The 12,383-nt window shown below is 49.1% G+C and overlaps 5 protein-coding genes across 6 annotated transcripts; 3 read left to right on the top strand and 2 right to left on the bottom strand.

The window, feature by feature from the left end:
- Positions 1 to 23: 23 nt before the first annotated feature.
- On the bottom strand, positions 24 to 3,044 carry PV06_00244 (uncharacterized protein). Its single transcript, XM_016400717.1, has one exon. The coding sequence runs from the start codon at positions 2,983 to 2,985 to the stop codon at positions 211 to 213; it is 2,775 nt and encodes a 924-aa protein (XP_016267770.1). The 5' UTR covers positions 2,986 to 3,044; the 3' UTR covers positions 24 to 210.
- A 792-nt stretch (positions 3,045 to 3,836) lies between these two features.
- Positions 3,837 to 5,216, top strand: PV06_00243 (uncharacterized protein). The gene has a single exon (XM_016400716.1). It carries the CDS (start codon positions 3,980 to 3,982, stop codon positions 5,117 to 5,119), a length of 1,140 nt encoding a protein of 379 aa, XP_016267769.1. The 5' UTR covers positions 3,837 to 3,979; the 3' UTR covers positions 5,120 to 5,216.
- Positions 5,217 to 5,338: 122 nt separating this feature from the next.
- PV06_00242 lies at positions 5,339 to 7,468 on the top strand. 2 transcript variants are annotated; one of them, XM_016400714.1, is made up of 3 exons: positions 5,339 to 5,595; positions 5,672 to 5,888; positions 5,948 to 7,468. In XM_016400714.1, the coding sequence occupies exons 1-3, from the start codon at positions 5,544 to 5,546 to the stop codon at positions 7,299 to 7,301; spliced, it is 1,623 nt and encodes a 540-aa protein (XP_016267767.1). In that variant the 5' UTR covers positions 5,339 to 5,543; the 3' UTR covers positions 7,302 to 7,468. The 2 variants fall into 2 exon arrangements, with proteins under 2 accessions (XP_016267767.1, XP_016267768.1); XM_016400715.1 differs by having other exon boundaries at positions 5,672 to 7,468.
- A 2,271-nt stretch (positions 7,469 to 9,739) lies between these two features.
- Positions 9,740 to 11,195, bottom strand: PV06_00241 (uncharacterized protein; the record flags this gene model as incomplete). Its single annotated transcript, XM_016400713.1, has 3 exons — positions 9,740 to 10,382; positions 10,449 to 11,022; positions 11,078 to 11,195. The coding sequence occupies 3 exons, from the start codon at positions 11,193 to 11,195 to the stop codon at positions 9,740 to 9,742; spliced, it is 1,335 nt and encodes a 444-aa protein (XP_016267766.1).
- A 207-nt stretch (positions 11,196 to 11,402) lies between these two features.
- On the top strand, positions 11,403 to 12,113 carry PV06_00240 (uncharacterized protein). The gene is made up of 3 exons (XM_016400712.1): positions 11,403 to 11,719; positions 11,785 to 11,934; positions 11,991 to 12,113. Exons 1-3 carry the CDS (start codon positions 11,561 to 11,563, stop codon positions 12,066 to 12,068), a joined length of 387 nt encoding a protein of 128 aa, XP_016267765.1. The 5' UTR covers positions 11,403 to 11,560; the 3' UTR covers positions 12,069 to 12,113.
- The last annotated feature ends 270 nt before the right edge of the window (positions 12,114 to 12,383 follow it).

Here is a 12,383-nt window from a genome sequence, read left to right as displayed (position 1 = left end):
TCAGGAGAACTTGATCAATTTCTCTCCAAGATTAATTAGTCTATTGAAAGGTCTTCGTACAAGTAGGGTACTGTTCTTCCCCATGGGGTATCTCGATGAAGCATCTCGCTCCTAGTACTGGTCGGTGCCATGCCGGCACTCAATGCTTTTGGTAGCCAAAAATCAACCAGTAGTACTCGTAACATCATCAGTTCGTCATAATAGTACACTTCATTCGCTGCTCTTCAAGAGCGCTCCATTCATAAGTTCAGCCACAATCCGTCGTCTTTGAAGCTGAATCTGGTCGGCATTGTACGACATGGGTGTTAATCCAAGCATGATTTGCCTGGCGCTGGTGATGGTGAAAACACCACAATCGTCCATGTTGGTTTGATGTGGTGTTTCTCCAGAATAATCAAATATCCATTCCTCTTCATTGTATGCACTGCCCAATTCCTCCTTGACCCACTTCTTAATCGTTTCGACATATGTACGCCCGTTGCCTCCCAAGCTGTTGTAGTGGGTAATGGTCTTGTTCTTTCCTGACACAACACACAAAGTCCAATGCATTCCGCGATTGATGGGAATGAACACTTGTTCTGTCTCGAGGAGTCGCTTGCCTCCAATCTTGGCTCGGTTCGCCCAGCGCTTGACACTATCATAGCCCTTTTCGGCGAGGTTATTGAAGAAAAAGGAGACAAATGCATGGTGTGTTGGTACCTGTGTCGGTCGATCGTTCTTCTTGCCATGTTCAACAATGATTTTGAGATAGCCATTAATGACTTCATCGTTGAGCCAGCTATCTGTTCCACGACCATGCAAGAGTGGTACAACACGAATGAGATCGGTAGGCTTATATTCGCCGTGTCCGCTTCGGAGGGCTTGTTGGATTTTCTTCTCCCATTCCTCGGTGAGAGCTACAATCTCATATTGACGATGTTCTTGCAACGATGCTAGCCTCTTTGCCTCAGCTCTAGTGACTCTTTGTGTCCTCTCTGCGGAATGTGGTGATGCTTTTGGAGTCGGAACGTCAGGAGTAAAAGGATCCTGGATGGTAAGTTGAGCAAAGTTCTTAACAGGGTTCTGCTCAGGCGTAGAAGGCACAGTTTGTGGTCGAGTTTCGCTAGTCGCGTGCTCAGCCTTTACTTCGGGAGGGCGCTGTGTGGGGGTTGTGGGTGCTGCAAAGGAGCCTGCATGGGGTCCATCTATTTGTGTTGTTGGTGCATCGTCATCTTCAATCTCTATCGGTAAATTGCGGTCCTGCTTCTGTTCTTTTACAGTTTCAGATTGTTGTGGTGGTATTGTCTCTCCGTTCGTTTCACTCTCAGCCTTTGGAGTAGTGGTGTCTTCTGGAGTAGTGTCGATGATGGTGGATCTTGGTGCCGCGTCGCTCGTGGTCGGCTCTGATGGTTCGTTTGTGACGACTTTCTGATTCTCTAGTATTGCCGGGTCGCTCGTAACCGGCGCTGATTGTTCATTTGTGGCGACTTTCTTATCCTCCAATATTGCCGGGTCGCTCTTAACCGGTCGATTTTCTTGGGCTTTTTCATTTGTGGCGACTTTGTTTTCTACTGGAGTGGGTGATCTCCCACCTGCAGCCATGATCATTTTGAAGAGTTTCTCGTCCGCTTCGAGATCTGGTGGCGAACCAATAAACATTGAGGAGATATCACTCTCTTGGGGTGATGTTGCTTGTGGGCGTGGAGTCGGATCGCCTAGCGAGCAATCGGCTGCTGAGGAGCTATCGTTCTTGATGGGTGTGGTGAATTTCGTTGGCTGTGGAGTTTGATTTCCTGGAGAACATTCGCAGGTCGACGATATTTCTGAACCTGGACTTTCTTCTTTGAATAAGAATTTGTTTTGTTTCGGTGTGCTCACACGTCGGTATCTGACACGTGGTGGTGATAGCAAGTCTTCGTCAACGGGGACTGGGGATTGTGTGATGACAGTACCCGTCTCTTGGACAACGATGGCCGGGGTCGGTGTTGTAGGTGCTTTAGACACGCGTAAGCTCGGACCAGGAGTGTCAATGCGCTCGATCGCCGCATCTTTCTTGGTGTCTGAATGCTTGATGGCTCTATTCTTTCGAATGCGCAGCTTCTTTGGTCGCAGTTGGTAGGATCGTAGAGAGGTGTCTGATTCATCACCCTTGTCTAATTCTGGAGGAATTTCCACCATCAAAGTTCCCGTCTCTTCCTCTTCGTCATATGTCTCGGGCGATGGCGGTCGATTCGTAGAGGTCAAGGCTTTTAATTGAGGAGTATTGGACAACTTGCGATGGTCAACTGGGAAGATGCGTTCAATCTTGTGGGGGATAGGATGATCAGGAAGTTCGGGAACAGGTGCCGGAAAATGAGGCATATCTGCGAAGATCGAGGGAGCTGAGGTAGTCTTTTCTTCCGCGATTGCGGCAGTGACCACGCGACTCTTGCGGCTGTATCTGGTCGTGCCATTAGGCAGGAAGTTTGGGATGTGATAGACTCTGTCTTTTGGAGGGGGACGAGGTTGCAGCTGCGGTTGTTTTGGTGATGGTGTGGGGGTCTTTCTGCGACGCTCGTCGTCGTCGAAAGTATCGGGAGGTGGCCGTACTCGTCGCCGAGCTTCTTCGAGTGTGACAGCGCGGTTCCATGGCGAGTCTGAAAGTGTGAATTGAGGAGGAGGGTAGGCTTGTCGAGGCGGAGTCGCGGTGCGCACTTCTCTTTGAGGTTGCGGTCGTGGTTGTCTTCTCTGGCGTTCTCGAACCCGGCGCACGATGGCGTAGGTTGGTTCTTGGACGACAAGGTGAAAGCCGCCGGTGATGACAGCGCCCAGTCCTCGACAGACTCGCTTCGCCGTCTGTACAAAGCCGGATGGTGGTGGCCGACGTGCGAATACGCCGGTGGTGGGAGGAGGAACTTGAGGACCGGGTTCTGGCCATCCGCCAGGAACATAGTTCTCGGGATACGGATTGAAGCGAGGTTCAGGAGTCGCAGGACTCCAGTCCATGAAAGAAGAGCTGTCAGCCATGGCTGACTGGGATGTTTGGAATCGATCAAGGCATGAGAAGAGGGAGTTGTTGTTTGTTTTCGAAAATGTGAATTGGTGAATTCGAATACAGATGCGAACGCGACTGAAGATCCAAATGCGTCACTTGCGCCAAGACTTGCCAGATGCCGAAGATCAGCCGGGTATATATACAGTACGGACACGAGTACGAGTACGAGGACCCCCAATGAGCGTGGATGAGGCTTACAGACGAGGAGAAATTCTTAGCATTGATTGCATCTTGTATTCAGCGTCTTTCATAACCACAGTGCCCATAACAATGGAAGGTCGAAATTCGACTCTGTGAAGTCCATTGAAAGTCGTCGTTTCCTACTCTGTGTTCAGATCTCGTCGCTCGTCAATATCAATCGGCTCTAGCCACTTGATTGCATATCAGAAGAATCTCAACTGTTAGATGTAGGAGGCACATCAATGGGTACTGAGGCTTCTCCTATACCCACATAGCGTTAATTATGATGGCATTCACCGGCCTAGATGGTACATGAAGAATAGGCCCCTTTTTTGAGCCCGGGAAGTACATCAATGTAACACGAGATGGGACATAGTCTGCACCTGTAGCTTCCATGTTCTTTAAGTGCATGGTGTACGTAGAAGAGAGGCAGGATGGTGGAGTGGACAATAGGGATTCGTAGCCATAAATCAGCGACGGTTCGGGGGATCATACAATAGTAGGCAATTGTGTTTATATATTATGTGAGACTTTTTCGGAATCTGACGCCAAACCATATTCGGTCTTCTCCTCCCTTATCGAGCTTATCATGCCTGGCCATTGTAGCTCGGAGTCTCCTGCCTTTGTAACGCTTCCAAGTCAACAAAAGTCAAAAGTCTATCGCAAAGTTGTTGGCTATAAGGCGAAAGCGATCGCTGATGCGGGATGGCTCACTCTTACCATGTCAAGACTGTGTTGTCCCTGACTCTGAGGGATATTTTCACCTTAGACACCGACTTTACCTAGATGACTTCCTTCCAGCCTGTTTGGGGTCACGGCTTAGAGCTCAGCTCTGGCCAGAGAGAGCCCATATATGAACTGTTGACGCCATTCCAGGATCTACCTCGCGAAATAACTGGCCGCACTGTGTGGAAAAAAGAAGAGCTTCAGAAGAATCCAGACCGATGGATCAGACACTTTTCAAGTAACGAAGTGAAGCAAATCGAACAAGCTATCCAAGGAGTCGAAGAGGGAAAATTACTCCTTGCAGAGGTCAATCGCTCAACCTTCAAGCTACCCTCCAACTTGCAAGCCATATTAGCTCAAGTCCGAGATGAGCTTATCAATGGCATAGGTTTTATTGTCTTGCGTGGCCTCCCCGTGGCGTCATGGACTACTCGTCAGGCTTCGATCGCTTATCTTGGAATTGGCTCTTATATCGGACGTCGGGTGAGCCAGAACCGCCTGGGTCATATGCTTGGCCATGTCAAAGATCTAGCAGAAGGAAAAGAAATCAATGGCGAAGGACGTATATATCGCACACACAAAGCCCAAACGTACCACACGGATGAGAGTGATATCGTTGGACTGCTCTGTCTACATCAAGCCATGTCGGGTGGCGAATCTCAAGTGGTCTCGACTCACCAGATATACAATGTTCTACGCAAGGAACAACCCGACGTTCTTGAACAATTATGCATACCGCATTGGTTTTATGACCGCAAGGGCGAAACTAGCGAAGGAGAAAACGAGTGGATGAGGACTCCTGGTTACTACTATTATCATGGCAAATTGAGCATGAAGTGGGATTCGTACTATGTTGGAGCCCTGCAACGTTTCTGGGAAGCTGGTTCATTGCCCGAATATACAGATGCCCAACGCGAAGCAATCAAGGTCATGGAGGAAACCTGCCAGCGCCTTTGCCTGGAGATGACATTGGAGCAAGGAGACATACAGTTTGTCACCAACACGCATAACTTACATGCTCGGTCAGCCTACCAAGATGCAGCTGATCCGACGAAGAAGAGGTGGCTACAGAGATTATGGTTGGCCACTTCGGAGGAAGAGGGAGGTTGGCCTTTGCCATTTGCTGACTCGAGGTATGCAAAGAGAGGAGGAGTTCAGGTGAATAAGACGCCGGAGTCGTATCCTCTGGAAGCAGAGTGAAGATTTGACCGGTAGGATAGCCAAAGATACAGTTTGAGATGCTTGACAATTTGAATGGCCATGAATGATCAGTTGAAGGATGAGTGTCTCTACTGTACCTGAGTAACAGGTGAGCGGATGACGAAGAGAGTCGAGTCGTTGATAAACAAGCGGCCAGTAAATAATTCCGTACTCCGTTAGTACTAAACATTTTCCCTGCGGCTTTCGCTTCGTTGCACCGCCACATTAATTTCGACAACCAGCTTGGGAGATACGAACAATACGCTGGATACGATTTCGAGCGTATAGCTCGCCGTCGTGACAGATGGTGTCCTGAATAGCCTGGACATATACACCACTAATCAGCGGCTGACGAGCTATCGCAACAACAACCTTCCTCTTCGCCAGATCCCATGGAAGCCAGTCCTTACAGAAACACCTCGAAATGGACAAGGAGAAAGATAGACCAGATGCCGGGTTAAGGTCTCTCGATCATTGTATGTCAAAACCCGTGCAAAACACACACAGACACCCTCAGACATCCCCGGCAAACGCAACTGACACAAGAGGCAGACAAGATCAAACTCCCCAAATGGCGATATTTCCTCCGTGAGCAATTCCTCCCGATCGTGCGTTGGGAGACCCCATACGTAGCATGGCTGCAAGAAAGTCTGAGGACACCGGCGTTGGACACATACTTTGCATTTTCGGCCAACCTGGGCACACATACCGCGTTTATGGTGTTACTGCCGATTCTGTTTTGGTGCGGACATACAAGTGTTGGTAGAGGGTAAATGATGTGCCCTGGAACAAAAGAGTTGGCCAAAGTGTATCTGACTTTTGCTACAGAATGGTACATGTCCTGGCAGCTGGTGTCTTTTTCACCGGCTTCATCAAGGACATGCTGTGTCTTCCCAGGCCACTGTCGCCACCTTTGCAGCGAATCACCATGTCGGGCTCTGCGGCGCTCGAGTACGGCTTTCCCTCGACCCATTCGACAAATTCCGTCTCGGTAGCGATCTACTCGCTTTACTTGCTTCACGACAACGATCAGATGAACCCGAACACCAAGTTTGGCCTGCAGATCATGTTCTATCTCTACGCCTTCTCCATCGTTCTGGGTCGGCTCTACTGTGGGATGCATGGATTCTTCGACGTGATCTGGGGTACTTTCATCGGAGCAGTTCTAGCTTGGGTCCAATGCCGCTGGGGCGCGAGCTTTGACGAATGGCTACACACGGGTGACGTGCAGCGACTTTTCCTCGTCATTCTCATTGTCCTGGTCTTGGTACGAATTCACCCCGAGCCTGCGGACGACTGCCCCTGCTTTGATGACAGTGTTTCATTTGCCGGTGTGTTCATTGGCTGCCAATACGGTGTGTGGCACTTTGCGCGGACCTCTTACGCATGGTCAGAACCAAGTCCAGGAACCGTTCCGTTCGATCTGGCTAAAATGGGTTGGGGGGTGGTGGTGATGCGCATTGGATTGGGAGTTCTCACGATCTTCGCATGGAGAGGAATCATGAAGCCGACCCTCCTGAGGATTTTCCCTCCTGTTTTCCGTGTGATCGAGCACCTTGGTCTTACACTGCCGAGACGATTCTTCAAGCCCGCTTCCGAATATGAAAAGGTGCCCAAGCAAGACAATGACGACAATGTCATCCCTCCCGCCAGGGATATCCCTCATTTGTTGTCCTCGTTCAGAAGGAGAAGGGCGATTTCGGTTGGTCCGCAGTCAGAAGCCGACGCGTACGAGGCGTTGGCGTACCGGAACAAGAGGAGGAGAGACAGTCGAATTCTCGAAGGTTCGCCCAGTCCGGCCAAACAAGCTTCCCCCGAGCCGAGTTATTTCCAGGAGGATAATAAGAATAACAGTTCGGCGCAAAGGGGTTCTCTAGCTTCTTCCGGCGGCAGGAATCGGTCGAGCAGTCTCGAGACGTTTCGCGCCCAGATGGGTGCCGGGGTAGATCAGTTGTCTCCCATGCCGTTGACGACACCCGGCGCTCGCGGTTCGCCCAGCCCTCAAGAAGTTCAGGCCATGGATCTACTACAAGAGAGGCGACTGTTTGCGAGTATCACGAGACCAAGAGTACGATATGATGTCGAGGTGGTGACGAAGTTGATTGTCTATTCCGGGATCGCCTGGTTGTCGGTTGAGGGCAATCCCATCTTGTTCAAGCATTTGGGTCTAGCGGTCGACTAGGCCGGCGGCCATGGAACAAAGAACTTGGGGTTATCATTATCATTGTTGTTTATTCTCTACCCCCGTGGTTCTAGCTTTTAGTAAAGAATGGGGAAAACCTTTGAAGGAATAAAACCTATCCTCCTCTTTCGTCTTGTTGGTTACGCTTTGTACCGAGTATCTGCGGCACGGTACAGACAACCTCCGAATGATACTTGTGGAAAGTGGTGTTTTCTTTGTGTGTAGTTCTCCTCCTTTCTCTCCCTTTTCCAAGTCAAAGGGTGAGTACGATCAGTTACGATGTTGTCCGATTGGGGTTTGGGGAGGGTGAGTAGGTATCTGGGCTGGAATGGATCCTTCCCTTGGTATATCAATCACTTGTAACGTCCTCCTGCCTTTCGCAACGAGGAGGACGCCCTGGGTACAGGATCAAGGTTCGGCGCAGGTGTGAGGGCCTATAAGGAGGTGACCTTTTGGTCATTTAAGAACATGGAGTTACTGTGCATGGAAAAACAAGCATCTCATATTTCTGTGTTATATATTGACCGTGCCTCTATTCCTCAGGGCCTCTCTGAACTGCCGAAGGGTACGGAGTATTACTTCTTTTCAATTTTGGCCAACCACTCATTTGTGTTGAGGACTTCATCCACGATCGTAGGCCAGATGATCTCGGTAGCAGCCTCTTTCAATGCTTGACTGAATCCAGCTGTCGCGTCGGATCTATTCACTCAAGAGAAAAACATCATGTCAGTTTGTTTATCACAGTAGGAGTGGCTTCGCTGGCGAATACTCACATGAGTGTGACTTTATAACCCCTGTTTTGTGGTGTGAGTTGATGGTCATGTCAGCAAAGAAAAGTACGACGTGATGACCGGGGTCGAGTGTGTGAGGTTCACAAAACTTACAACTCTATAGCTTCTCTGGCGGTGGACTCGATACAAGTGTTCGCCACCATACCGGCCATGATCAAGTGTGTGACATCTCTCTGACGAAGTTGATAATCTAAATCGGTACCTTTGAAGGAACTAAAACATCACCACCATTCCATTAGCCTTTGATCATCACCATCATTGACATACTCTCTCCTTCTCCCTTAAAGAAGGGGTCTGAGGGTCTTTCTTCATCATCCTGAACTCATGTGTTGCCTCGGTGGGTAGGTGGGTGAGTTTACTCGCACGTACCTGCTATTCCAATGCCTAGAAACGACGACGTCCCCATTGTCCAAGTTTGGTTCGAACCCTTCGAGGATCTCACCTCCCCAGCCACCAAAGGTGTGACCTTGGTCGGTCATCTGGTGTACGGGCCTCATGTGGTTCCACCCTGAATATTTCCCAGGTTCCCATTGTTGGTGGAGGCCGTAGTAGATCGAAATCCCGGCATTTCTCGCCCCTTGGACCAGTTTGGTCATGTTGTCAAGAGATTTGGTGGCCGTCAAGCTCTCTTGCAAGAGACCATACAGTTTCCCCTTGGGGTGGACAAAGTCGTTGAGTGGATCAACCAGTAAAAGTACTGGTTCTGTGGTGGTGGTAGTAGACATGATTACGCAGAATGGTCAGTCACTCAGTACTGGATACTCGTATGGGGAGGTATATATGTCAAAGCCAAGAATGTCTACAACAGGTGAATCAAGGGATGGATGATAGGTCGTGACATTCTCTGCTCGAAATAAGTCCTTACTTATACCTACCTCTCAAGGCTCACGGACTCTGACCGGAAAACCCACCTTTGCCTTCTCGACATCACAGGTATTTTCTCTTTCCGAGTTCATCAAAAAGATGGATGGCCTCAACAACTAAGCAGATCTCACCTCCATAGTCGCAAGCGAATCCATACTTGGCTCAACAATTACTCCAGTTGGGTTCAGATGGGTCATGAATGTTTACTATTCATTTTTCCCGGGGGGGGTGTGAAGGTTACCTTGCGGGAAGCAAACCGCAAAAGCATTCAGATGGCACCGGGTCGGGATCGGTAGGCATAGACAACCCGTATAACTCGACGACATCTGATTGTACAGTACTCGAACACTTTTGGTCCGAACTGAAGCGATCGAATGTCCATGGTTACATAACCGGGTGGTGTGAAGTCCAGGTCGAGGATGACAAACATTGCAGATATTTTTTGATTAATGATCGAAATTACACAAAAAGATTCCACGCAAACAACAACGACGGCATTCACTTTCGGGAAAGGGCTCCCTAAACGTTTCCCCATGGATACATTCGTTTCGGCCGTTATTGAAATGATAAGACCGATTATGAGAACGGAACGAGCACCGGAAAAGAAATCGCAAGGTCAGCGGAGGTGTCAACTTTTTTGTTGAGTCGAGTTGATTTCGTTCAGGTTCCAATCTTGAGTCATGCTACTCGACATTGTCAACTGGCAAACAATGACAGATCTATACCAATCAATGGATGGGCGACAAAACATTGTACCAAGATACCAAGGCATTGAAAACTACACTAACCAGTCTTATATTCTCCTTTGAGAACCCTTTCACTAAGCTCCTTCAACGCTCTCGCACAGTACTCAAAGTCCTCGACCTCCAAATAGACCATGGCCGAAAACCTCGTCCACAATGCCCCTGAGACATACGACACATTGACAAAAACGTTGTAGTCCTCATACAAGTGTCTCATGATCCAACTCAGCACGAGGGGTGCATCATCTAGGGGGACTCCTTTCGGATCCTTGCGCTCGGTTGGTGAGACCTCAATAGGGAGTCGTAGATTAGCAAAGAAGGTTCTGTCTGCTTCAGAGATAGGTATTGGCTCGGTCCCGAGAATCTGAGCAGCTCGAGTCTCGCCTTCTTTGGCCAGTTCCCGACAGTACTTGCGAATCTTCTCTTCCCCGCCACAAACGTTTTGTCGAAAGTCTATCGCAGCAGGAATACATAGCGGTGGCCCAAAATCGATGGTGCCAGAGTACTGAAAGAGGGAAACAAATTCATTCGTGCTTTCTTTGTGCGGCCTCACGAACGTTTTCCCGTTGAGGATTTCCGGCAATGGCTGGAAGCCATGCGAGGTAGGCAGTGTAGACCGCATGAGCTTCTGGTTGCGAAGCGGGACGTACAGGACCGCACAGACGTGGGGAGCCAGGAGCCACCTATTGCATCAAGTCTCAGCTATTGTCGCAACGGAATATTGCCGGTGCGGGTTTGGTACAACTTACTTGTGGCAATTGCTGACCAGAAAATCCGGGTCTAAGGTCTTCAAGTCCAAATCAATGAGACCTATGCCGTGGGCAGCATCGACTGCACTCAAAACACCATTGTCTTTACAGATCCCAACAAGTTTCTCAAAAGGCATTCTCACGCCAGGCATGCTCATAACCGCGTCGAAGATGGCCACCTTTATCTGGCCTTGGTGTGCCTCCACCGTTGATCGGAAGGATTGGATGAGTTTCTCCTGATCATTGACAGTAGGGTCGAAATCGATACATATACTCTCAACTGGCGTTGTTTCGACCAGGTAATGAACGGTCTTCTCAATGGCGCCGTATGTGCCTTGGACGTAGACGATCTTGTCTCCGGGCTTGTAGACAATGTTTCGAAGAACCGCATTGAGGCCAGTCGTGGCATTGGGGACCAACACTACTTCATCCTCATTCGCATGAAGAAATTGAGCCACAGCACGTCGCGATTGTGTCAGACGTTCCGGGTAAATGTATCGAATGAAAACATCCGGATGAGCTTGGACTTCGTCTTGGAATGATCTCAACGCATCTCGTACAGGGCGAGGGTACCCTCCGAATGCACCTATGCCTGGTCAGGTCTTCCTAAGCGCAACCAGAATCCCAACAGACGGACATGCCTTGATTCAAGTGTCTGTATCCGGGTTCGAACATGAAATATTTCTTGCCGAATGCCTTGCCGAATTGTGTCTCGGTGGAAGCAACTGAGGTGTCCATAGTACTCATGTCGAAGATGCCAGTATCTTTGCGGTCTTTGGTGCAATTCCTTCTCGGTGTTGTCGCGCGTGGACCTGAAAATGCCGGGACTTCGATTTACAACAACCTATTTGTCCAAAGGCCGAGAATATGACTCACCTTTTTTTCGACGAATTGATTATAAAGGTGTTGTAGGACACACTTCTAGGATGACAGACGATATAACAAATCTTTCTTGTTGAATAGACACTTGTCGCGTATATCGGCGTATCCTGGCGTACCCTGGCGTACCTCCACGGACATATAACGGAGGTTGATCAGGTCGATCGATTGTCTTTGCATTTGGGGTAATTCAGATTCTAGGCAGAGGTTCCACCGTTACACCCATACAGAAGATGTCCACCATACAAGTTGTCAAGGCCAGCGATGCACCCACTCCTGTATCCCATTTCTCCCAAGCACGGATTTGGAATGGAGTGGTGTATTGTTCAGGTGACCTAGGACTTGATCCAAAAACCAATCAACTGGTGGATGGCACGACAACGGAACGAACAGTACGGGCTCCTCTGTGTTATTTCTTTTTTTTCAAACAGATATACTTACGCAAAGGTCTGCGCAGGTACAGGCTATTCGAAACTTGTCCACTATCCTGGAAGCTGCAGGATCCTCATTGAAGCATGTCATCAAAGTCAACGTGTACCTTACCACAATGGATAACTTTGCAGCCATGAATCAAGGTTATGCTCAATGCTTTGAGCAGCCATTCCCAGTAAGTCAGGTCTCTACCAAACAGGACGTTTGTGAAGCTGATATGTTTTGAAACAGTCTCGAACTTGCGTCAATGTTGTGGCACTTCCACTCGGCGGAGATGTCGAGATTGAATGCATCGCTGCCCTGGCATAGGCGTGACTCAAAATACAGAGAAAGACACCTGCGGGCTCGACTCTCAAAGCCCTTTTTGTATGCAATTGACCGTGGTGAGATCATGCAAAACAAGAGTTGTGGAAAACTGTGCAGCCCAATTGCTTCGGTAAATAAATCCTGGTCTCGGGTTATCCAAGAAGCGAGGTGTGCGCCCTCCTCATGCAAGTCATCGGATTGTTTTGCATGGCTTACTGTATGTATCCTGTAGAATGTTTCGAGAGGCTCTTAAGGGGAGTAATAACCCGTGTTTCACGCGTGGGGTGATTGTTGTTGCCCGGTAACGGGCCATGTAAA

Source organism: Exophiala oligosperma (assembly GCF_000835515.1).
Source record: "Exophiala oligosperma strain CBS 72588 unplaced genomic scaffold supercont1.1, whole genome shotgun sequence".
Lineage (NCBI taxonomy): Eukaryota > Fungi > Ascomycota > Eurotiomycetes > Chaetothyriales > Herpotrichiellaceae > Exophiala > Exophiala oligosperma.
Note: the sequence above shows the minus strand (reverse complement) of the source record. Positions and strands in the feature narration are given on the sequence as shown.

Excerpts from the sequence above, each read along its gene's own strand:
- PV06_00244 (XM_016400717.1), bottom strand. The coding sequence starts at position 2,985 with ATGGCTGACAGCTCTTCTTTCATGGACTGGAGTCCTGCGACTCCTGAA.
- PV06_00243 (XM_016400716.1), top strand. The coding sequence starts at position 3,980 with ATGACTTCCTTCCAGCCTGTTTGGGGTCACGGCTTAGAGCTCAGCTCT.
- PV06_00242 (XM_016400714.1), top strand. The coding sequence starts at position 5,544 with ATGGACAAGGAGAAAGATAGACCAGATGCCGGGTTAAGGTCTCTCGAT. Across the intron at positions 5,596-5,671 it reads GTTAAGGTCTCTCGATCATT|ACAAGATCAAACTCCCCAAA; the intron begins GTATGTCAAAAC and ends CACAAGAGGCAG. Across the intron at positions 5,889-5,947 it reads CATACAAGTGTTGGTAGAGG|AATGGTACATGTCCTGGCAG; the intron begins GTAAATGATGTG and ends CTTTTGCTACAG.
- PV06_00240 (XM_016400712.1), top strand. The coding sequence starts at position 11,561 with ATGTCCACCATACAAGTTGTCAAGGCCAGCGATGCACCCACTCCTGTA. Across the intron at positions 11,720-11,784 it reads GCACGACAACGGAACGAACA|GTACAGGCTATTCGAAACTT; the intron begins GTACGGGCTCCT and ends AGGTCTGCGCAG. Across the intron at positions 11,935-11,990 it reads GCTTTGAGCAGCCATTCCCA|TCTCGAACTTGCGTCAATGT; the intron begins GTAAGTCAGGTC and ends GTTTTGAAACAG.